Source organism: Lonchura striata, chromosome 11, assembly GCF_050655825.1.
Source record: "Lonchura striata isolate lonStrDom1 chromosome 11, ASM5065582v1, whole genome shotgun sequence".
Lineage (NCBI taxonomy): Eukaryota > Metazoa > Chordata > Aves > Passeriformes > Estrildidae > Lonchura > Lonchura striata.
In genome coordinates this window covers 21,699,629-21,725,983 of record NC_140713.1, presented here as the reverse complement: position 1 = coordinate 21,725,983, position 26,355 = coordinate 21,699,629, and the positions used below count along the sequence as shown (strand labels likewise).

The window sequence follows — 26,355 nt, the reverse complement described above, 5'->3', positions numbered from 1 at the left end:
AAACCGTGAAAACTCACATTCCACACTCTGTTATGTTCAATGTAACATCTCTTGTCTGAGTGATGTTACTGCAAAACAAAATTGTCCTTGAACAAGTAAATATTAATAGAGGATAGCCAAAATTAAATCCTGCCAGATATTCTGAAAAAAAAAGTCATAAGGTGTATTTCAATATATAATATACAATGTATTAAGCCCCCCTGTGTTTTTCAATTAAATAAAAATTTAAGTATATTCTTTACGGAAAAATTATTCTCTATAAAATACAGATAGTGTACTATTTATCATTATAAAGGATAATATAAAGTTTTATCCTTTATAAAAGGTGAGTTCATGCTGAAGAAGTCAGTAATTTCCCCTTGCAAGTTAAAAATCTTCTTTCTTGCCAGGGTACAAATCCTGTGTGCATCTGAGGGCTTGCTCTGATGTGCTGCCTACAACAAATCTACTATGCACAGCACAATTTTTATATCCTGTTCATCATCATAATCACCAAGCCCCCTTCAGACATATATTAACAACATGACAAATGGGTGTCATTTAAGAGATCTGCTGGCCAGTGATGGAAAATGTGAAGAGGTCAGAGGGGAAAGCTCTGAAGCAGTATTCATTTATGACACAAAAAGAGCTTTCATTAGATGTTGCAGGCTTAAGCACTGAAAAAACAGGAAATGGAAGATTTAGATTTGCTTGTTTAACCTTTATTTACCACCCTGACAGTGCTGATAAACTTTTTATCCAGGACTTGCCTGATTTCAGGGTGGTACCAATGAGATAAATCTTTTATCAAAGGTATTCCACTGTTTGGCCATATATAGTTTTATTTTCTGCTTGATATGCATTGCATTCAGTGCACACAAATATAGTGCTCTGGGAATTGAGTGTATTTAATCTCCTAAGAGTCTATTATACCCTAGTTACTTCATGCTTTTTAACCCTGGGTTGGATACCCAGGAGTTAAACTTCTCTGCCCCTTTTCCCTTGTCTTATGGGATCTGAATATTTTGCCAGCCACCTTCAATGCAGGTCCAGAGCATCATTGTGAGGTGAATTTTAATGTTTCAATTTGACAGGCAAAAAACTGGAAGCCTCAAAACCTGTAAAACTAAAATAATCTGGTCTTTCCCCCCCTCTGAAATGACAGAAGCTGTAATGAAAAGACTCACCTGGCTGCACAAAGAAGCACTTGTTCAAAAGCACAGTTATACAAAGATTAAAGCCATTAGGGGCTTTTCCTGCTTTTTATTTTTCCTTGCACTTCAAAACCTAAACTGCAGCAGTTTCTGAGTCAACTGACTTAACACCCTTGACATGGACATGTGCAAAACTGAGACAGTGCTGTTTTCTTTCTGAGCTAAAATGTTTTTTTTTAAACACTGGTTAATAACTTAGAAGCTTCCAGGGCCAGAATCTGCACACGTTTTTCCCCTGCTAATAGAACAATTCCTTATTTTAGTCCTGAAGCATGACCAGATGAAGGCTGGGACTGCATTTGTGTAAAATGCTACCAAGGACCCAGGGCTGAATCTCCAGAGAGGCAGGGCTTTAAGCAGTGAGAATTCCTGTGGAAATTTCCCATGTGCAAGAGGAACCAGGACTCTGCCAGACCCATTAAAACACGTCATTGGGTAAAAACTCTCCAGGGTTTGGAGTGTGCAGTGAAACCTGGGTGGAAGGGTTGGATTCTCCAAGGTGATGTGGAGCTGAGCACTACCCAGAGAAGCTGCCCAAGGGATGCCATGGATAATAATTATCTGGCTCTGTGTAGAGCAGGCATGCATGTCTCTGTAGGCATATTTACCTAGAGTATAATGGTCATAAAATTAGGTAGAAGTCAGTCCCTTAGTAATTCACATTTGAACCAAGACTGAATCTGCAGGCTTACTGCTGCTTAACAAAGTGCATAATTTCACTCTTACTCAGAAACTATTTTGCAGAAATTGGCATCCTTATTACAAAGTTAATAGAAAAATTCCAATTGAACTCTACAAGGCGTTTTTCCTATTACAGTAACATTGCAGAGCTCCATTTAGTAAAAATGAGTGCTTAAACCTTCTGACAATTTCTTCAGTGAACTTCAATTCCACTCCAAGGATAACCAGCAGTGAGCCTGAAAGGAGATAGGGCATTTGTACCTTGAAATGCACAGGCTGGGGCTGCCTTGCCACTGAGCAGTGGTTGTAAACACAGGACAGGAATTCTGTGCTTTTGGGAAAGCTCCTGCTCCCACATGGAAAACTACTCCCAGATTTAATAGGAATTGTGCCGCTGAACTGGAAGTGTCCATGATTTATTCTATCCTTAGTCTGGAGGTGGTAAATTAATGAAATATGGCCAGAAATCTGCTCAGTGCCATCCAAGATCTTCACCTGCTTTAAAGAGCTGAATTGCTTAATTAGACAATTTCCCTTCATGGCAGGATTAAGCCCTGGGTGCAGCACTAATCTTCCTGGAAATCTTTTATTTTGGTGCTTGGTTTTGCAGCTTTTGCCACCATGCAAAACACCACTGGTCCCTGGAGCTCAAATCACACTCATAACCAGCCCAAATAAATTTTTATCAAAGCACCACTGAAAGCTGTAACCACACACAGACGTTCACACACGATCAAACCCAGCTGAGTGAGACTCCAGAATTCAATAGCTTTAAAATATTAAGAGAAATTCATACCACCCCCTTCCCCATCAAGACGACTCCTCACGCTATGTCCTCAAACTTGATAGCTAACTTATTATAATCAAGATACTCTTTACTTCTTCCAGAGGAAAAAATCCTGCCTTTTCTGAGACTAGAAGAGAACAGTAATGACAAAGTGAGTTATTGTCTGGATCTGCCTTCCACTGCAAGCATAACTTGTGACTGATAGATCCTATTGTTATATTTCTCAAGAAGATCTGCAATATTGTTTAGGCAGTGACATGAAAAATGTGCCCTGTAATTTCACAGTTCACAGCCATTCATTCTGAGTGCTGACACGGTTGAAATCATAATGTGGCATAATATTGTTATGCAGGATAAAGACAGAGGGTCTAATTAAACTCCCCTTAAATGCTACATTCATCCTTATTAATCAAGAATTCAGGATTCTAAAGGTAATATCAAAGCAAGTTGAAATAGGTGACTGTGGCTTATTTGACTTCATGGAAACACAGATTTTCAATGCTATCATCCACAGCTTTAATAACAACATATTAGGTATGATTTATGCCAACAGAGTAGAGCAGTGGAAAATTTTAAGAAAAGGATCTTTTGACAAGTATTGTCAGGAGTGATGAAGTCTAGCTTCAGGTAGCTGGGTTCTGGGCAAAACTATGAATCATGGATTGAGAATTCCTGGGCCCCCTGCTTTAGGTAGCCTTTAATAATTTAATTCAGACATTTCTGCTATTTCAGAGACCAATCAAGGAGACAGAGATGGATTTATTTTTTTTTCTCCCCTCAGGAAAGTGACACTGTTTTTCAGAACAGCCTCACTCAGTCAGGGTGAAAATATCCCCCCTGCTCTTCCTCCTGGAGAGGACAAGGAAATAATTCTATCCCAATTTATTTTTGTGCATTAACCTTTCCCCACACCTTGGTAACTGCTAGGAGGAGCCAAGAATCCAGAGAAGATAAGATATGAGCATAGACAAGGCAAGCAGGGAAGCTCCCTCACCTCCCAGCAAGGCAAAAACTGGTCTAACGAAGCTTCACCCCAGCTGGTGAGCTGGGACTGCCCTCAAGCACTGAAATTCAAGGTATACAAAAGCAGAAACAAGCAAAGAAGAGGTCAAACATCTGCCCCAGCACAGACGCAGAGAATATCATAAAAATAGGGCAAAAAGAAACATCAGGGGATACTTAGAAGCGTCTGTGACTGTGAGAGATGCTGGAAGCAGCTGGGGAAGCGGCGATGCCAGGGTACCACTGCTCCCAGTGTGAGCAGGGAGGTGCTGCCAGGCTGGTGGTAAATTCAAGCAGCCAGGGAATGCCTGTGAGCAGCAAAGGGCCTGAGTGACAGAGCTTGGGAGGCAGCTGTCAACATCTGCTCCCAGCTGGGAGGAAAAGCACATCCTGCACTCTGCAGCTCTGCTGTGGGAGCTGACAGAGATGGAACTGGCTCTCCTGAATGGTCAGCATCAGGTGCTGTCCACAGCTTTTACAGGGCCAGCTTTGGCAGATGTTTCAATTCTCTCAGCAGTGAGATTTAATTCCAGTCATTTGTTCTCTTCTGTCCCATCTCCTTAGCTCCCACCTGAGAATTTTAATTTTTTTTTCTTTTTAATCCAGCTGCTTCCTCCACATTAGTTCAGTGATGTTGATAAATCCACAGTGCTGGCCAGCTTCAAACCACCTTCTGCACAGGGAAACTGGGGCTGATTTGGCTCTTGAGCCATTTTTCCCCTTCCAGAAATATATCAGTGTGGTTCTGGGTTTGAGAATAAAGGAGAGAAAGAGGTACACTACTGCTCCAGAAACAATTTTGCTTCTCTCCCTTATTGCTGTAGCCTTAAAGAGTTTGCTGTATGGGGAAAGAGGGGTCATTTACTTTACTCAGTAAATGAAAAGTGGCAAGTTTTTTACTATTTTTTCCTTCAGATATGAGTTCTATGATAGTAAAATACGACCATCACAATAATTACCCATTCAGACAATATTAACACCTTCAAGGAAGGTGTTAATACTGAATTTTCTTTTTTCTGAATTTGAGAAAAAAGACTGCTGTGCAAAATGCTCTTGAGCCAGTGACCACTGAGAACCTGCAATTACAGGCAGTGGTTGTGTAGCATGAGGGAGCTGCCCAAGTCCATCCTTTCAGAGTTTATTAAATCTCCTCTTTTCTGGCATTGTTTGCTGGATACCCCAATACCCACAGCTCTCCAGAGTTGGTGTTTCTGTGTTTCAGAGTTCACAAAGACAGAAGTGAAAATAAACCTTTCTTTGCTTCAAGCAGATTCCGTCTCTCCCTGCCTTTCCATCTAACTTAAAAAAGAGAAAGGAAGAGAAAAACAGTGTACATAGCTCAATACACAGCAACTTCAGATCCAGAGATGCACTACAAATTCCCAGTGGCTGGGTTCAGGCAGGCCATCAATAAAAACTACAGAGCCAACCTGAGATGCTCCTGGGTATAACTTACAGTGAAAAACTCTGGTGCTGCATGCTGAGAGCATGGCTCAGCCATTCATTTGTAACAATGGAGCTCGTCTTCTGTCAGCACAAGGAAAACAAATCTCCCGTTGTTAGGAATCAAAGACAAGTCCTTCAGACTCTAGGAGACATATTTAACCATGACTAAGTGTGTTGCTTCCTAAGCATTCACTCTTTAAGTCTTCCCATCCCTCTCTCATTATGTAGTACTTCAGGAAGTGATTGGAGTGTAACCCGAAAAAGGGAATTTATTGACCTCCACCAGCAACAAAAGTGCTTTAAAAAGGTTTGATGTGGAACAAAGTATGCAAAATTGATCCCTTAAGTGGTTGTGAGCAATGTGATGTGAAGCCTCATCCTTGTTCACAGGGGGTTCAGGATCTCTGGAAAAATCCTGGTAAGAGACATGAAAAAGGCTTTTTGAATTATCCTTGTGATTCATGGCTTATGCATTCTCTGTGTGGAATGGTGGGGATTGGCAGCCAAGGAAAGGAGCAGAAGTAAAACTTGCTTTTTCCAGAGAATTCTCATTAGTTTTCTCAACCATCTGAGATCTGGGAGAAACTCACTGAGCTATGAATTCATTTCAGTGTAGCTTCAGCACTATTTTATAGAATTCTAGGCAGCCATTTTTTTTAATTTATATATTTTTTGGACAAAGATCATAGCTGCCATCAATCAGAAGTTGCAACATTTCCACTGATTTCTACCAACTCCATAGACACCAACCCCAAAGCCAGGATGATCTAATCTAAAGCAAAACATGTCCCAGCAGCAAAATTCCTGTTCCCAAAGACATTGACCAGTCCATCATCAGATTTTTGGTTCTTGATGAAAAGACAAACCATGCCCAGAATCATCAAGGCTGCAAAAGATCTTTGAGATCCAACTGCAAAGTGAGATCCAGCTCCTAAATTACATCTCCACGTGCCACATCCAGACACCTCTTGCCACCTCCACACCTGTGTCTCCCCCACCTCCCTGAGCAGATTGTTTTATACCTGATCACCCTTGCAGTGAATTTTTTCCCAGTGTCTAATCTGAACCTCCTCTGGGAAACCAAAGGCCATTTTCTCTCATCATTTCACTTAAGGCTTGGCAGAAGAGACTCACTACAACCTCCTTCAAGGCAGCAAAACCCACAATCACTCTTAATTCAGTTGGGTTCAGCCTCCTCCTTCCCCTGCTCTGATGCTCCACCATGAAGCCTCATTAATGATTAGTTTGCAGCCCAGAAAAACTCAATTTATATCAAGAGAAACAGAGTCTGTTCCCTTCCAGACAGAGCAGTAGCTGTTATTTGGAAATGTTGACAATAATAAATGAGTTTGCTCCTATTTCCAGACTTGGAAACAGTGTTCCTGTGCTTCCAGGAGCCACCTGTACTATGTGGGGCAGCTTGCTATAAATATTATACATAAATATATACCTTATTTGCATACAGAGCTTCAGATATCTCTGCAGCCTTTCATGAAACTCGGTGCAGTTTGGGTTCTAAGTTCTCCAGCTTCAAATGCTGCATTTTAATTGTACTTAATGAATTAGATATGCTTTAGAGCTGTAATAAACTTTTCTTATGAAGATATTTCTGAAGCATTGAGTCACATTGCTTACTGAGAATAAACAATATGTTTACATAAATAATTTAAAATCCAAGAGCACAGTAGGTAATAAAAATATATTGCCACGATAAGCCACAAAACCAGAAAACAACACTGCTCTAATTAAAAATTACAAATACACTGCAGTAAACAACTCATTTACACGTAGCTAGAAGTTTAACTGTTGAATATTCTGCACTTGTTGAATCCCAAAAAGGGAAAAATACTGAAACCAATCTCTTCACACAGTCAAATATTGAGAACCATAACCGTGTTTAATTAAGATCTACTGTTAATAATGGGTTTCAGAGTGAGGTTCTTCTTTTAATTTCCCAAGGTAGGAAATGTTATTAAATTTGGCCTTTAACTTGTCATTGACATGTACACTTAAAACTTCTGATTAAAATTTCAGAGGTTGGGAAGAAGTACCCAAAATTAAACTCTCAAATCTGGCACAAAAATAACAATGGGGTCTGATTAAGAAATCAAATTTCAGAAACTTCATTACTGTTCTATTAATAAATTGTTGGGTTATAATTAAAATGGGGCCTGCTGGATTTCTTTCATTTTTTAATTCTAGAAAAGATGGAAAGTAGAGAGAGATTTAAATGCTTTATAAAAAAAAAAAAAAAGAAAAAAGGAAAATAGAAAGGTCAATGGATCTGAGAAATGTGACCCAACTTGAGCAGGGAGCAATGAGAGTGGAACAAACACTGGTTTCCACCTCTTATTTCCACCTCTTAGATCCCACCTCCACCTGGAATTCCTCTGGGATTTTAACGCCAATGGAAAGGGATGAGCTGACACTGTGCAAGTTCTGCCACTCATGTGCAAACGGCCACAGCCCAGGTCTGTGATTTGGAGTCTTATTTTTATCACTGAAACACATTTTTTGCCAGCTTGTTTCAGCTTTGAAATGAAATTCTTCCTCAGCCTGCAAAAACACTTGAAGCTGGAGAATAAAAAGGAAAATTGCTTCAAAATACAGCTGTCTTCAGGAAATTTTACAAAGTAAGCCACGTTTTTCAGAGATAAGTAATTCGATTCTGATTCAGATCTGCATTGTTCAAAGAATAAATTCAATCTAGCTGCAGACAATGGCAAAAATGCTTTCTCTACTCTTTTTTGTTGGTCTTGAAATGCATTTATCATGTTATATCTAGTAGAGTAACTAAATTTCCTGATTACAAATAATCAGCAGCTCCTTCTACAAGTTCTATGTGGAAAATTAACTAAAAATATCCTTGCAGTTGGACATCTTTCAGTTGTAACAGGCTAAAAAAAAGAACCAAAAGCCCACCAACATTACAAATTCTCTGCTGGTCTGCCCATTTTGAAGGGATTTATACTTTGTTGGGGGCGATGCACACAGTTCCCACAGCACAGATCTAACATTCATTGCTTCTTGCAGACAAAACATTGCTCACTCATGGTCATTAATATTCAATTAATCCACAGACCCATTTAGGAGCCCTATTTGGCCTTTATTTTACCATATAGTCATAGCAAGGACTGATGGCACAATTATAGTCTGAAAGGCACAAATTTGGCATCAGTGCTCTGTAAAAGTCCTGCACATTGTCCCAAACTCTAAACACACACCTGTCTGTGGGAATTTGAGGTAAATATTTCAGCCAGACTCCACCCAGTGAGGGGTTTTGGCTTTTATACATGGAATTTGACCCTGCCCTTAACTGCAGATGCTGTTCTCATACCACAGTCTGCCTTTTTCACTGCTGCTACACTACCTGTCAACATTAAAACATCTTTTAAAAATACTGGTTTATGCTTTCCTGTTATTTTAGCAATAGGACTGACAGGTATTCAGATTAGCCTTTTCCTGATGCATTCTACCATTTCCCAGTTTCCATTAAATTTGCATTATTTTCCTCTAACTTACACAACCACTTCCATTTCCATAGTTCCTTTATATGATCATTCCTCATTCCCACCCCAGCCTAGCTTAATTCTGCTCCTCTTTTCTGCACATAAAAGGAAAAAAATCTTGCTTTTGGCTATAAGACTTCCATGCTTGGCTATACAGATACAGTAAATCTTCTGGGAAAATTCTGTTTATCTTATGAGTTGATCAAGATTTGGGGGTTCCTCAGCACCAGGTGTGGTGAACTGCAGAACATGTTTATATTATTTAATTGTTTACACCACCTTTAAAGCAAATTGAAGAGTATTCAGTGACTCACTGGGTGCCCTTTAAATTCAGGGTCAATGTAGTTTGGAGAAATTCAGAAAAATCAGTAGGTCAAGGAAAATTTCAGGTAATAACTCCTGGATTGCTGGCTTTAGTAATGAAATCCTTATATTTTTATGGCTTTTCTCTTTTAGCATCACAAAACCAGGTGTTATGTTAATGAATGTTATTTTTCCCATATCCCATGAAAAGACATAAATTATGGAGAACATCAGTAAGTTCATTCCTTAAACTCAGTCCAAAACACAAAGGAAATAAATACCTGCACAAGCCAGGTTCTGAGCAAAGCTGCTGAGGGACACATTGCCATGTCTGGCAAGCAACAGAAATTCCATCCATAGACACAGATTTTTGTGTGTGAAATTAGGGGTCTTTGGAGAAAAGCGAAACTTAAGAATAAGAAATTATTCTATAAATAAATCAATTTAGAAAACAAATGAAATGATGTGCTAAGAATCATCCTCCAGATAAACTGATATTTCTATGGCAGAAGTCAAAGGAGAAAAGTGGATTATTAATCTTATTAAGAATGCTATCTTTGAGGTGATGCAGAGAATTGAAACTTTTCATTATCTGCCTTGCCTTTTTCCTCCTTTCTCGGAGATGAGCACACTCCCCTGCTTAAATTCACCTCCTCATCATTCAAATCCGAGTCCTTTGCAGTGACATTTTCACCAAGACTTGCAGCTGACAGAGAACATCTTCAAGATCAGCAGTTTTCTTTATTGCAGAACAGTACACGTGTCAAACCTTCTTTAAGGACTGTACAATCACTGCTAAATAACCCAGTGACAGCAGAGAGATCTCTGCCTATGGTCTGGATTGACAGAGCCATTGTTCAGCTGCAGCTTTGAAGTCATTCTCACAAGGAGTTTATCCCCTTTTATATACACTGGGACCTGGGGGAAATGATACTTACAAGGAGAAATGAAAAATTAAACACAGCTGTAGGTTTTAGTGGTAGTGCCTAACCTGTAATTCTCAAATTCTGAGAAAAGCTGTCTGGAAAGACAATTTAGTTTGAGAGAACAAAGTGGTTGTTTTTTCATTTTTTATAGAATCTAAAGCCAAAAGACCAAACCAGGTGGATCAAAATATAGAGATGATGATACCATATAAGGTCCAGGTTTGTTGACATGGCACAAGTGTGGGATTATATTATTACAGCACAGAAATAATAATTTATTTTCATCTATCTGGACAAGGCCAAGTCTTAGCTTACTTTACCTTCAATCTGAAATATTTTCTCAGCTCTTGAAAGTAGATGGACAGCAATTATTTTACTGAGGGATATTATAAAATGATCATAAACTGATTTAAACCCTATGTAAAACAGATGCATTGTTTCTATTAAATATCTTCCCTGGCACTCATGAAGGAAGAAGAATAAACAAGTAGGTTAAAAATAATTTTGCAACTATGCAAAGCCAAATCTATTGCTTGTGGAACTTGCTCGTTCTACTAGAGGAACCTCATGGTGTAGAAAATTATTGTTTCCTGTGTTTTCAACAAACTGAATATTTGCAGGAGAAAGTATAAATCGTAACATCTTTTAAGTTAAACATAATTCCACACTGGCAGGCAAATCCTTGGGCACAGAAGACATTCCCACCTAGGGAGGGTGAAAACGAGAGGGCACTGCTCTCACCTGATGGTCTGGTGCTGCAAAGTGTCCGGGTCGGTGGCGTTCACCGTGAGCACCACGCTGCCAACGGGGATGTTCTCCTGCTTGGTCACTGCCATGGGGTTTGGGTGGAACACGGGGCCTTCGTTGACGTCCTCCACGGTGATCTGGACGGTGGCTGTGGAGCTGGGGCCGTAGGCGATGTCTGGGATCAGCGGGTCTTCGTTCTCCACTTTGATCAGCAGCGTGTGAAAGGCTGAAATCTCGTAGTCTAAAGGCTGCAAAGCAGAAGATCAGAAGGCAAAGGTCAAAGACAATGCTTAATGCTTTTTTCTCTAGCCCACAGCAAATTGCAGACAGCAGAGGGACAACGACATTCCCTGCACCTGGAACTTGGTGAGGGTTCACGATTAGACACGCTCAGTTCTAAAGGGCATTGAAGAAAATAAACATAATTGACTTAGAAACCCATGGAGACATCCCCCTGTCCAAGAGCTCACTTTTTTTTTGCCGTAGCTCATAGACACAATTCAATGCTCATCTATACATGTTTATTTACAAGTAGCCTGTATTTAACAAACAAATGAGTCACACTCAGAAGCTGCTCATGACAATAACACAAGCTGCTTTCTCAACTCCTGTCTTGAAATCAAAGGCAAATACATGCATTTGTCTTAAGAATTGACAATGCCTCTTCTGAAGCCAAAAAGAGAGCATTCTGTTACAGGCAGCAAACAGGGCTAGTTTCTTCTTCTTTTTTTTGTTTTTTAAGTTTGAGACATAGGATTGTCTTCATACAAAGACAGGCAATAAATTTTCCTATGAGACTTTAGAAATGTGGGACCAATCCACTTTAGAAATGTAAATTCAGTCTGAATCCATGCCCCTTTTATCCCTCCTACTTGCTGTGTTCTCTAAGTGAGAACAAAATGGAGCTCTTGAATTCTAATTGTACCTCCAGCAACAGACATATTTTTGTTGTCAAATCTCACTATTAATTCTGATGCTTATTGCAATTATTTTGTGCTGTTATTTAAGCACAACAGTTAGGAACAGGCAGTCCTTGTGATAAAAAAATAAGGTTACTGAGACAGAAGAAGGGGTTATACACATAGTTTGGGCTGGCAGCCAACTTTACATCTTCCAATATCCTATCCCTGCTGTGCCTTGTTTTATGCAGTGAACCCAGGGGATGAACCTGACAGCAAAAACACAGGGCAGGAGGGGATTGTTCTTACCTTGACAACGGAGAGCATTCCCTCATTAGTCTGGGGGTTGGTGTGGATCTCAAAGCTCTGCCCCGGGTTCCCATTGATGATGGAGTAGACAGCTCTCCACGCCCCGGTGGCGGGGTCGTCCCGGTCACCCACAGTTAAGTTCACTATTACACCTGTGACCCCCTCCTTCACTGTGGCCTGGAACTGGAAAACAAAACCACAGAGGAAATCGTTACTATTTCCACTTAATGACCACACACACGCACTAAAAAAATAAAAATATCCATGGCAGCATTAATTATTTACCCCAGCAGGAGGAAAATGGAATCCTTGACTGAAGCTTTAAATAATGCATCCTTACGTATGAAATATGAGGCATCACATTTCAGCTGCTCTTCACTTAATAGATGGCAGATAAGCAGTGATGTGATAGGAATGGAGCTTGGGAAGGTTCTGATCACAAGAAGACAGTTCAGCTCACATTACTGGAAAGTGAAGCATGAAGAGACCTGCAGTGCTGCATGTATTCCCAGAAAGGGAACTGAGGGAAGAGGAACCTGCCTTGTACAGACCACTTTTGCCTTCAAATCCACTTTTATTTACAAATAAATCCAGTTTTGCATTTCACATTCTTTTTTTTGCATGAATTATCCCACACACATTCATTTTTCACTGCACCATTACCAAGACACAAAACAGGTCTCACAAAAACCATTCCCAGAGCATTTTTTTGAGGGCCTGCTCTACGACGCTCAAAAATAATTGGACCTCATGCTACCACTTTGTCTGCATAACTAAAAGTCAGTGCTGCTTTCTTCTTGCAGTGGAAGGATTTTTTTATGACCTTGTGAAATGTGTTGCTGGACAATTCAACCAGTCAAGCCCCGCAAGAAAATTCTAGTTTATTCCCCATCATTCTTATTTATGTAGGAAAAAAACTTTAAGCAAACCATTGGAAAAGCTTGCAAGGGTCAGATTTAATAACACTCCTCACCTTTCAAGTACTTGAGGCTGACGTGCTAAAAGCACTGTATGTAAGAGTGATAAGATAATACCTGCTTTGGAGGTGGATAAACCAGGCTGATAACAGACCTAATCCTGAGAAGTGCTGAACATCAGCACTGCCATTACAGATCATTAGGAAATCTTAGCATTTCCAGGGATTAAGCCTTCAAAAGTCCAAAATTACAAACCTTAATGCCACAAATAGGTTTTGCTGTACATGTGCTCCTTAAAAGCTGCATCGCTGGTGACAACGCATCAGTCAAGGGCAAGAGTCACCCAAGTGGCTTCAAGACCTGAATTAACTAAATGTCTTTTCCTCTGTCTTACAGAACACAAGAAGTCATAACACTGCAGGAGAGCTTGTGAAAATAGTGAATCCAGAAAATGGCATTTTATGAATATATAGATTTCCCAGTCTGGAGAAATAGAAGGTAAAGTGGATTTCCTCATATGAAAATAAAGAAAAGATGACTATGTCCTCCCCTGTGTTCAGTTATCTTTGTTTTTCTTCTTTTTCCAATATATTTGATTTATCTTTCCAAACTCTTTTTCAATTTTTCTGTATAATTTGAGTGCATGCATTCAGTTCAAGCTTTCCAGCCTTGAACCTGATTTCATAAAAGGATGGCGTTAATAACTGGCTATTTCTATCTTCCTTGGTGTATCTAACAAAGCAGTTAAAGATTTTTTTGATTTTGATAGTTAATATGTAACAGGTTGTGATTGAGCTTTGTTCCAGACAGTTCATTAAGCTCATTTGCAGTTTAATTAACTCTAAATGATAATACAACAATATTTTCACTTGCTTTGAAACAAATTAAAAGGAAAACTCTATTAAAAATCTTGGAAATAACAGAAGAATGATTACCAAGATTATGTTCCTTCCAGCTCAGCCAAATGTTGCCACTGTCAAGCAGGCTTGCATACCTCTTACTCTGATTGAAAATAACCAATTAGCCTGATTGATATTTTTACATTATTTCATATTGTCCCAACTTGAGTATGCATAATATCAGACATCAGAACCATAAAGGTCAGAATTTTTCCCCACAAGTGTTCATCACCCAAGAATTTCCTTTCAGCTGCATGAAAAGGTGACCAGACTTCAAGGAGCCTAATGCTGAAGAATCTAACCCTTAGATTTGACCAAGACATCTGCTCCTAATTCATATTGATCCTTGGGAAAAATCTTTTCCTTAATCCTCCAGTCTGATTCAGTTAAATGTTCAGCACTCCCTAGCTCACCTTGGGAACTGTAAGAGCTGTTAGGGTAAAATATTAAAAGAAATGGTTGTTTTATTCAGATACAATATTGTGAAGCCTGTGTGAAAAATTTATTTTTACCCCACCAGTACCATACTGTGATGGAAAAGGTTGCCATGGTCTTGCAGCTAGCTCAAAAAAATATGGAATGTCAAGCTAAGGATGTCTAAAGCAAGGACATCTGAGCTGGGATTGGCTTTCTTCTGCATCCCTATTTTCTCCTTGTGTAGGAAGAGCTCTCAGTAACTTCAGCTGCAGAGAAAGGGCACAAGGAGCTGCTGGGGGCACAGCACTGCTGAGCTTCTGACTCCTGCAGGTCAAGGAAATGCCAACATCCACAGGGAAAGGCTGTGCCAAGCCACACAGTTCCAGCTACAGTGGTACCCTCACCCCTAGCGTCCTTCACTTTTGGGAAACAACCACAGAAACACAAATATTTGGAGCTTTCTGGAACGTTGGGCTAAAGTCTGTTCAAGATAGCTGGAAAAGCAGAATGATCAGTCCACAGAAGTTGTCACAAAGGTCTACTTTTAATTTATAATGTGAAAAGTGTAATAAATCACATATTTGTGATTGCAAAAGACATATATCTACTGTGAAACCATGTGGCCTAGATAAATATAGTGTATTTTATCTAGAAGTTGAACTCTTTTGCCTGTTCAGTCACCTTTATTTAAGGAATAAACTTCCCAACATTTAGAAAAATCTGTTACACTTATACAGAGTCCCTTTCAAAAACAAAAGTAAAAAAAGGGATTTAAAAACTAAGAAAAGGCAAAAATAGGAATTAGATTTGGAAACAGAGAAAAAAAAATAACCACAGGTCCCTCATATTTCACAGTGAAAGGTTTACACTCTCAAAGGTTAACTGGGAAAACCTGAACCAGTGCTCTAAAATAAAACCCCACAGTGGCTTACACAAATAATTGGATCACAAGTTAATTGATTTTACTCATTTTAAATATCTGCACATCCCCTAAGCACCACAATAAATTAAGAATAAAGTAGATGAGTTCAGTACTTTATTTAAACTGCTATCATTTGGACCCATTTGAACACTAATAACTTAGCAGAAGAATACCCTGGGCCAGAGTGGGTGTGCTGGAAGGAGCTGTGTGAATTTACTGCTTCTGAGTATTTGAAATGTGAGGTTAACCTGCTCTGTGATGTGCCATGCTGCACATTTATTGTTCTCATCATGCATAAAGCCCAGAGATTTTAGCAATTCTGTCATTTTAAAAGTTTTAGAAGTACAGGGGAGAAAAAAGATGCAGTCCTTCTATTCCTGTATCCAAAATCTTGTGGCAAAATACACAGAAAATGGACTGATAGAAACTTAGAAGGAAAGAGTGAGTGAAGAGCAGTTAATGGGGAACTGAAAGATTTTGTGGAAATATAGTGATGGATGTAGATGAAGAGAATGAAGGCTGTGAAGGTACATAAATAGACTTGAAAACGTAACAAATCAGCAGTATTTGCCACCATGATGGGCTGATGGGAAGCAGATAAAGACACTGGAATTCTTGTGAGGGATCACCAGCGTGGTTCCATGGGGCATGGAGCTCCTGGGGGTGACAATGAGCATCTTGTATTTCTTACAGACAGGAGTCAGTACAGGGATGGCAGGGAGAGCAGAAATGCCCAAACCAGCTGTGCTCAAACACCTCCTGAGCAGGGGAGAGAGTCTCAGTCCAACCCATTGCTCCTCCCTTCCCCAGATCTTGCAAGATGAATTTAGTGGTTGGTTCCTGCTGGAGCCAAGAGTAACACTGAGCCAAATCCTCCTCCACCTGAGCCCTGTAATGAACTGATGGGACGGTGCACTGGTGGCTCTTATTGACAGAAAATTCCTCTGCACGGTCTCAAATCAGTCTTGTCAGATTCCCACCACATGAAAAGATCACTTTGCAAAATGTTATCACCTGAGAATCCAGGCACTGACCCCACCCAGACATTGCTGGAAATGGCACCCAGACCATATGAAAATCAGATTCTTATCTCATAACCTCATTTAAAGCTTCTCTAGTGAACGAGATTCTGCTCACTGAGTTCTCAGAGCAGATGAAGGGATGAACTTCAGTGCATCAGAATCACCTGAATTTCCTGTCCAGCAGCAGCCTGAGCACAAACAACACCTTTATGAAGCCACTAAAAACTCTCAGAGTGGGGCACTGACGCCCAAATTAAAGAGCTGCCACAAGCAGCAAACTCAAAGCAAGATAAACGTGCCTGGGGTCGGTGATCACCACCCAATGGCTCATTAAGATTCTGCACACTGTGATTCCCAATCAGGAATAAACAAATTAAAACTCTGTGTCAGTTTGCATTTATCAGGGTGATATTCCAGTGGAAGGTATTCTGTGCTGCTATCATATGTTTGTTTCCTCTTCTCTATATTTATATATCATAAGAGATGGGAAATAATGGGATGTATTAATTCATATGTCTGTGTTAGAAATTCCACAGAGAAATTGTATTATTGTAATTATCTCCCTCCACTGAAGCCCACTGCCTTTGTGATCATATTTTGTCTGTCCAATTTCTTGAGAATGTGATGACAACATATAGAATCACTTGAAACCTGCTTGCTCTCTTTGCCTTTTCCTTTGCACGCTGCCATTCAGTACAAATGCACCTGAGCTCCCAGGATTTATTTGCCAAGGAAACAAAGTATTTTCCACAGCTCTGTACCTGGAACATCTCCAAGTACAGATGAATGTTCAGAGTGGTCAAAAAGGTCTGCATTCTGGCTCAGTCAGGAATGAGAGTCTCATAAATGTCAGAGATGAGCATTTCAGGTGGAATTCAGTGGGACACAAAGCCCAGGTTGCCAGAGAAGGATAAACCAAGTCACTGGCACTCGAGGCGGGGACACTACAAAGAGGAAATTGTATTTGTGCAGTGACCAAAGTGGTGCTGCTGACCCTGCACCTACCTTCCATCCCATCCCAAGGTGCTGCCCTGCTGACCTGGGCCCCTAAAGGGCTGAAAAATGTCGGAATCTGAGGTATTGATGATCCCAAGATTGTAGAAAGTCTCTGTCTTTCAGCCCCGCTGCCAAAGCAGAAGCCAGAATTGGTCTGTGCTGGTTTCCAGGTTGTTTATTCTGTTTATCTCTCACATGTTCTGCTGCCCTGCCCAGCTCTGTCCTGCAGGGCAGCGTGTGGGGCTCTGCCCTCAGTGGGATGTGACAAACATTCAATACCAGAAACTCCCTGGGCTGGATTTACAATAACATGCCAATATCTGTCACCTACGTTGGACAGTGTGTCCCCAGCCTGAACCAACAGAAAAATGCCAACACCACAGTGAGACATGGAGGGCATGAAGAAGGAGAAAAAGGACAAGGCACACCCAACTTCCTCTATCTTGTCCCTTTTCGACCCCTTATCTAGAATCCTAAAATTTTACTTTTGCACCCGTGCCACACCTAATTATTACTTATATCAAACACTCAGAGCTGGTAATTCATCCTGTAAGATTGCAAACTCTTTTCCATGGGCAGAGATCACAGCCAGTGTCTCTGGGGGCTCTGTCCAGGGGGTTCCTGACCCCTGCCAGGGTCCCAGACCTGCCAGGGCAGCCAGAGGGAAGCTCTGGATTCATACAACAAAACAGCTCCTGAGCAAAATCAGTTTATACCAAACCCTCCACTGGAGCAACTGAATGGAAAAGAAAATGGTGTGGTCAAGGCAAAATGTAATTTGGTGCTACATCTCCCTAATCTCTTCTGCAAATTTTAAAGGTATTTTCCTTCTTGAGACTTCTTTCGTGCACAGCCTTTGCTATGTGGACACGAACAGAGTCTCTATTTCACTACAAAAATATCTGCATTAAAGTAATGGATTGGGTTGATGTAAGCTGCACACCAAGCAACACATGAAACACTTGGAAAGCCATTTAGATGAAAGACACCACATAAATATAAAGCATTATCATGGTATGACAAGGATTTGATGGTGTAAACGAGATGCAAAGCAGAAATTATAGCGGTGAGTCACCTAAACAGTCTTTATTATTGTCATTGTCTTACTGCCACAATGCTGGCTCGAAGACACTTCATTATTTCTTGACTGAAAGTGTTTCTTTTCAATTTATTCTATATTTTTTCTGAGTACATAATATTCTTCCACCTCCCTGGTGAAATTACAAAAAGAATTCAGTCGTAGCTTAGAAAAAGAAAAAACAACAAAAAAAACCCTTTTCAAATATGTGAAATTGACCATAATAATTTTGAGTGCATTTTCAGTTTTTACTTTTGGGTGTTTTTTCACAGCCTCTGCATTGTAAATGCTTTCTGATCTTTCAAGGCACACACCAGTTGCTTTACAAAGTAAAAGTAGGACTCAGTAATGAAGGACTGAATGAATATTTTTGTCTGCAAAATCTTTGTCTGCAAGTCTGCAACAAGAGCAACCAGACCGAAAGATCAGTTAAGTAGATGGAAGGCTAAGGATTCGATTCCGCTCTCTGGAACATGGCTAGAATGTCTGCAGGCTCTGAATTTGTGCCTTTTTATAGAAAAAAACAGAGATGCTTAAAACCACTGATATTCATCATGAATGAAAAAAAAAAAAAAAAAAGAAGTTTCAGCATGGCTTCATTTTGTTCTGCTGCTCATCAGTCCACTTGGAAAGGTACTCAAAGAAACAAAGGAAAAAGCACTTATTAATTAGGCTCCAGGTAAAAGTCCCTCTGGGAGCAGTTTTGCACCAGGTTAAAGCCAAACTATTTCTGGGACTGAGACCACTTCAAGAGCTCTTCAGGTATCAAAATTCATGACTGAGTTGTAGTGGGTTAGAATGAAAAAAAATGGGCGGAAGGGAAGGGAAGGGAAGGGAAGGGAAGGGAAGGGAAGGGAAGGGAAGGGAAGGGAAGGGAAGGGAAGGGAAGGGAAGGGAAGGGAAGGGATGGGAAGGGAAGGGAAGGGAAGGGAAGGGAAGGGAAGGGAAGGGAAGGGAAGGGAAGGGAAGGGAAGGGAAGGGAAGGGAAGGGAAGGGAAGGGAAGGGAAGGGAAGGGAAGGGAAGGGAAGGGAAGGGAAGGGAAGGGAAGGGAAGGGAAGGGAAGGGAAGGGAAGGGAAGGGAAGGGAAGGGAAGGGAAGGGAAGGGAAGGGAAGGACCTGCTGGGTGTGGCAGGAGCTGCCTGTAAGGTTGCCAATGTGAAGGGCCCCCTGGCCTCTTGCAGACACCATAAATCTTTGAAAACTTTGGAACACCTACAGAAAAAGATCCTAAGAAGAGCCCTAAATCAATTTACAGAACTTTCTCCCTGCCTCTCCCCCACAGCAGTACTGAAAGCCCATTCAGAGCTGGTGCTGGTTTCAATCCTTTCATTTATGTGTTTGCACAGGACCAAAAAGCCATTTGGGGACTGTAAAAAAGTGATGGTGAAGGTTACTTGAAAACAGCTGCTTTTTGGAATTATTTTGAAGGTTTTCTTTACACAAGTTTACACTCTTCCTCAGCCCAGCTCAGGGCCTCACTGAGCAAAGGCAGAAAGATAATTCTAGCATGTATTAATCATATGTCGAACTCCTGCTTCAAAGCTTGTTACCTCCAGGTGTACATAAAATGTCTGAAGATTCAGAAGGAAGACAAAAATGCTCTCTATTGTCCCCCTCCCCGAATATATAAATAATTTAGAAAGGATTCATTCTTTTTCACTTTTCCACCTATAAATGCAAGGTGCATTCAGTGATTTCTGGAATAAATCAAGTACCCACAAAGAATTGGACACATCTAGAATGATGGTTGTATCAGAGAAAAACAAATATTCCTCCTCCAGGTGGACAGAGCACAGTGAAAGGCCACTGTATTTATTACATTTAAGGAACTTTTGAGAAAACCTCAAATAATGATGTTATTTTCTGAGCTATAAAAAATTCCTTCACTGCAGGTAGGAAAAACCTTATGTTTAAAACAACATCATGAGAGAAAATGATGATGTGAGCAGGGCTGGAGGAGCAGACTACACCTATTCACCTGCCCAGGGAGCAGGGAGAGCTCTGCCTTTCACATTCATGAGGCCCCTTGTGCTGAATTCAGCCAAGCCAGCTCCTCTCATTTCTTCCTCAGTGCACTTCCCATCAAGGGCAGAGTTAAGCCTGTATTCTTTCTGAGATGCTGGATGTCTTCTTTAGATGGAACGAACTTTAAATAGAATACACCTCTCTGGATTTTTCTTTCTTTTTTCATCCACTGGATTTGAGGAGCATGAAGATTTTACAGGATTTTTCCCTCCACTTATCCTAACAACGATGACAAGGGAAGGAAAGGAGGTCTTGTTCAATGGTCCTTTTTCATTTTTAGCAGACACTCTTTCATACCCAAACCGACTTTTCTGATGCTGAAGATGAACATCTGAACATAAATGATGGAATTTACTGATCCTGCCCTGCTAAAAAGAAAAACTGGAAGTCATCTATGACTCATTTTGTAAGGAACTCCTGCAACTCACAGTTAGAGGTGGGATTCATTTGTTCAAAGGACCTTTAAGCACCAAATTCCTCCTACTGCTTCCCTGAATGTCACATTTTTGGGGCCTGGACACAGGATGTGTTCAGAAAACCCATTCTCTTTCACTGTTGTAGTTGCTACCTGTATCACAAAGAGCCCTGAACAGTAGGAGAGGTGAATTTACTACTCCCTGAATATTAAACTGGTAGGAAAAAAGGAGAATTTTATGACAAGACATGAGTTTTTTCCTTAAAATTAGCATTAACGTATGAAGAGACCAGTTAAGTTGCTAGAAATTTTGGCAGATGAGGGAAGTGAAGGAGAAATTTTTCTAAGGGCTTTAGTGTGCTCCCAGGTATAAATAAATGCAATGGACAGAGAGCTGGGCAGTGACAAGACTTTCAGCAGATAAAACCTATTGATGATTTTTAAATTATTATCATATTTACCTCTAGGAAGTAGACAAGTAGACAAGGTATAGACAAGAGAACTGTATTTTACAGTTTACAAAAGAACTAAACAAATAGAAGTTAAAAAAGAACCCAAAACAACACAAAAAGAAAGGAGTGCTTCATTCTAAGTAGGTGAAAGAACAAAAAACTTTCTAGATAAAAATCTAGAAAGGCATCTTGTTCATCTACTTTGGTACCTTGATATTTCAAAGCAGAACCGTATCCTCGCTGGTTTAAGACTCCTGGTCTTTGCAGAGAGGCAGAAGTTGCAGTGAAAATGAGATTTTCTGCGTGTCAGAATCTTTGGCCTGGTTGAGAACAAGCAGCAGATGCAGGCAGATGAGAAATCCTGCCTCTGCTGCCCCGGGAGGGCCCCGATTCCGAGGGAAGGAATTATTCCTCGTGCCAGCTTACAGCTGATCAAGGCCCAGGCTGCCAAGAGCAGATGTTCTGACAGTGGTTCCAGTTCTTCGTGGGGTCTTGGGTGGGCAAGGCTGAGCAGCCCCACTCCAAGCATTCAAAGCAACTTGTATCTCCAGAATATTTCGGCTACAAATTTCAGCAATTCCCCAAACTTCTGGCATTTTAGGTCGTGCCAGCTGATGGGGATGAGATGCCCTAGATTTACAAGCCCCTCCAGCTGAGAGCTGTCTGAAGTTATCCCAGTTTGAAAATGCTATTTTGGAAGCAGATAAGAACTCTGCAAGGTTTCACACTGTTCCAGTGGAAACAGGAGGTACAGATGGAAGTTTACAGGCAGCATAATCTGCAGTGATACGGAATCTGTCTGAATTTTAAAAATGAAATCTCGAGCCAGCATTTTGTTTTCTGTGAAAAGCTGAGTGGGGAAAGGAGAATTTGGGCTGAACACTCCATATTTCAATCCATCTGAACACAATAAGTCTTCCAAGCCTGCTGACAAAGTGATGAATGAAGTCTACTGCACATAGTTTCTTCTACTGGATATACAAGATTTTTTTTTTCCTCAAATTATCCAGTCTACATCCAGTTGGCTCAACATTCATTGAGCAAAACATTACTGCTCTATCAAAAAGCCATGATACAAGAATAATAATTTAGAGATCAGAGACATAAGTGAACTTTCATGATTAATGATCCCTTTCCTTTTCTGTTTTCCTCTCACAGCAGAAAAATCTTTATTATATCCTGAACATCCAGGTGAGCACCGAGCTCTCATTACCCAGGATGGGAACAACGAAGACCTGGGGCCTCTAACCCTGTTAGCACAGAAAAATTCTGTTTCCAAGGTCAAGAATAAAGGAAAAGAGCTATAAATGCAGTGTATTTGACTGATGACCATGGGTGATGTGAGCCTGCCGATCCAGCACTGTGAGATGAGCATTCCAAAGGCAGGGCCAGGGGAGTTCACTGGCAGCTGGGGTGAACCTGCTTTGGAAACACTGAGATTTAAGCATATACTGCAGCAACAGATGTATGGTTTGGCACTGCACAGCTGGGAAAAGGTCAGGGAAAATCTCAGCTATGCTAAATGGATTTATTGCTTTCTGCTTTAAGGCTTCTGATGGTCTCCATCTCCCACTACCCAGCTCCTTTTGCCAGTGCTCATTTAATCTTTCCTTGAAAGAGAAATATTTGTGCTAAAGGAAAATGAAGCATTCCTCTTGTAAGGGCTTGTTGTGTGCTTATTTCTTATCTAGAATGTCACAGAGGGAACATTCAGGGCCTTTTCATTTTCTCACCAGTAATTTATGTTTTCCTACCCAAACACTCTCTGTACACACATCCTTCTGGAGCACAAACACCACTGCAGCCTCAGCTGGGTATGCTTTGTGCATATGGTTATGCATTTGCTCCTTTTTGTTAATAATGAAGATCACAATGAGCTAAGGGTATTTTTTCTATCCTGATACTGAATTCTTTCAGAGCTGTTTAGGGATTGGGAATGACTGGAACTCCCCAGCTGATGTGTCTGAGCACTGAGAATTATCAAGGAGGTCAAAACAGGCCCAGGTTCTGCACTTGGGCTCTGGCCAGAGAGAAGTGCTGCACACCCAGACACAGAGAACAGCCTGTCACACCTGCCTTGTGGGGCTGCAGGGTCACCTGAACTTAGAGCCTTACAGCCCCCCCAGTACCTAAATGTAGGAATATAAAAAGGTAAAAGATTTTAGAAAGTGCATAAAGGCCCCAGAAAGTAGATATAAAGATGAGAAAAGCTGGGAAATTTCAAAACTTTCTCATGGGAAGCTAGGAAAATAAGAACCAAGTGAATACATTTATATTTATCATAAGGAACAAGAAAGAACAAGAATTTATTGATAGTTCAAGATGTGAAAAGTCCTAGCTATATGCTTTGCAAAGATAGAAAAAGTTTTCAATCTTATATAATGAATTATTGTGTATTGTTTGAGGTTCATAGAAGTCCTTTTGTTAATGCTAAATCCATGTAGGTCCTTTTATTGTTTAGAGTATCATGACTTTGCACCTTTTCTTATTTATGCTATTGGTTCAAAAACTATGTAGGAAAAGGCTTTGCATAAGCTGCCATCTTGTCTCTGATCTAAATTTGCATAGATTTTGTTATTTCCCTGTGTCTCTGTTGTTATTTCCCTGTGTCTCTTACTTTTTGCTTGTATGATGCAGACAGATAATAAATCCTAAGTCTGCAACCAGTCAGGGTCCCATCCTGTTTGTGAGACACGGACCGATCTGGCAGACCTAAAGGGGACTTTTTGTATAGGGATGAAGTGATGGGAAAGGGGGAATGGCTTTTAGGGTTGGATGGGATATTGGGAAGGAACTGTTCCCTGGGAGGGTGCCCAGAGCAGCTGTGGCTGCCCCTGATCCCTGAGCGTGGCCAGGGCCAGACTGGACAGGGCTTGGAGCGAGCTGGGTTGGTGGAAGGTGTCCTGGGATGTGGTGGGGTAGAATGAGATGAGTTTTATGGTCCCTTCCTGTTGCAGTAGGGTAGAAAAATTATAAAGAAAAGCCTCGTAAAATCAGGGCTGCTCTGTTAAATCAGTGGCTGGCCTTGTCCAGCTGTACTTTGCAAGTTGCCATGTGAAAGAAATCCTGGTGTGAAGCAGTTCATTAACATCACAATCTATTCCTGGGTGAAAAACAACCAACACCTGCAGGAACCTTAAATCTATCCCATGAGAACCAGTGAAGAAAATGTGTAAACTGATGAAGAGTAGAGAGATTTGATGGACAAATAAAATTCCTTTTACTAACCAATAAAGTAATTGGCAAGAAAGCTCCTGACTAATTGGAGTCCCACACACGGTCTGCAAAAAAACTTTTTAAAAAGGAATTATATGAATAAAGAAGGGGATTTTCCACCATGCAGAAAGTGGAGTCTGTGTGATTTATTCCAATACCTTCCCAAACCATCCTGTGATTCTATGAACAGCAAAGGGGCTGTCCCAGGGCCACATGCTGGTTCTGGTTCTGGTGAGGACCATCCCTGGAAGGAGAAGCATCCCTGAGCACAGATGTGCCCCGTGGTGTGGCTGGGGGACAGCAGGTAGCACAAGCCACTGGTCACTAGAGATGACACTGCTGGGATGCCCAGATTTTGTGCAATTCCTTCATCCTGATCCTAGATGAAGCTCTGGGATGCCTGGAAATCCTTCAGCAGCAGCTTAGGAATACTCTGATTCCAAGCACACCAAATGTCTCATGCAAATAAAGGCAATTCCCAGGAAATACAGGTGGCAGCAGTAAGAGAAACAAGAATTTGGTATCATCTTCAGTTTATATCAAAAAGCTTTTCTGCAGGGTTGAATGTTTATTAAATCAGGACATGTATGAAGAGCACGAGCTCATTAGGAGACTGTGTTATTCCTCTCTTTTAGGACTGGTTCTCCTTCTCCTGTAGAATCCTCCATGTAATATGCTCATACATCTGCATCAATATTGCCACACCGAGCTCTTCCCAAGGACAGCCAGTGCAGCAGGAATTAATTGGATCCTGACACACATTTCCAGATACAGATTTTTCACCTGAGCTTGCCAGTTCTAGGGGAAATCATTTTAAGGGACAATAAATACCACTTTATTTCTGTACACAGCAGTGTGATATACTGTAAGCAGCCACCCTTCCTCCCCTTGGAAGGCAGAAAAATGCTGTGCTTGCAGGTACCTCAGAAACATCTCCTATTTCTTGCCTCAGAGTAAGCTCATAATTATAGTAGAAACACGAGGAGCAATTTCAATGGAGCTGTAAAACTCCAACAGGAGGAAAAAAAAAATCTATCTGAGGTTAGAACAAAATCTTTTTTTAATCTGGCTAATGCTGCTTTTGTGCTGATGCTAATCATTACATTTATGACTAACTGTGGGACATTCCAAAGCACTGACACCTGACTTCACTTACCAGAAAAGCAATCACTTGCAGATATTCAGCTTGGTGATTAATATGTAGATACCTAATTTTTAGTGGATTAAACCATGTTGTATCAATTTGGTGGTCTTTAGGATTTATAATCAAACCCTGACGACATCTGATTAATGCCAGCTCGGGCTCCCTGAACCTTACAATATTCTTGCTCCTTTGGAGCTCAGATCACAGCAGCTGATTACCCCCTGATTATCCTGAGTAACTGGGGTCAGGGGTTCACTGGCACCACAGAACACATTTAATTCAATCAATTCAGTGAGTGAAGCAGTTGGGGAAAAAAAATATATATCCCAATTGCTGTAATATAGCATTAGAAAAATTGCCCAGGACTTCTGTGCTCCAACTGATGAGCATTTTTACTTAATTTCTAATTTAGTATTCTGCTGGGGTTTGCAGCTTCGATTACTTGTGATATTTTCATTCCAAGTCAGGGGCACTGAGCTTGGCGGGAGGAAGGAGAAGCAGAGGGAGGAAAGTGGCCTGCATTAAGCTGGATAATAACCTTTGTGACACACACACGCTGGCACAGCTCAGCTCTGGCTTTCCTGGTTACCCTCTCTACTGGTAACTCACAGACTCCTCCTGGCTCTCACTACGTGTCCCTTTTGCCAGGCTTTTGGTCTTACTTTCCCTTTTGGTGGATTTTTACTGTTTGGCTGAGAACCACAAGCTTGAGGGGCTTGGAGCACAAGCCCTGTGAGGAACGTTTGAAGGAGCTGGGGTTGTTCAGGCTGGAGAAGAGGAGGCTCAGAGGTGACCTTATTGCTCTCCACAGCTCCTGAAGGAGGTTCAGACAGGTGGGGTCGATCTCTTCCACCTGCAGCACTGACAGAACAGGAGGACACAGCCTCAGCTACGTCACGGAAGGTTTAGGTTGGATATTAGGAAAAAAATTTTCACTGAAAGAATAATAAAATACTGGAATTGTCTTCCTAGGGAGGTGGTGGAATCACCATCTCTGGATATGTTTAAAAAAAGACTGGACTTGGCACTTGGTGCTATAGTCTAGTTGA

General features: G+C 40.9%; 1 protein-coding gene across 2 annotated transcripts in view; it reads right to left on the bottom strand.

Annotated features, from left to right (window-relative positions):
• The window catches only part of CDH13 (cadherin 13), a 459,552-nt gene that overhangs the window by 40,913 nt on the left and 392,284 nt on the right, over positions 1 to 26,355 (bottom strand). For both annotated transcript variants that reach the window (XM_085589891.1, XM_085589892.1), the window contains exons 9-10: positions 11,803 to 11,985; positions 10,589 to 10,842 (exon numbers count right to left, since the gene is read on the bottom strand). In XM_085589891.1, the coding sequence (XP_085446017.1) occupies positions 10,589 to 10,842; positions 11,803 to 11,985 (437 nt within the window). The remainder of the gene's footprint in view (positions 1 to 10,588; positions 10,843 to 11,802; positions 11,986 to 26,355) is intronic.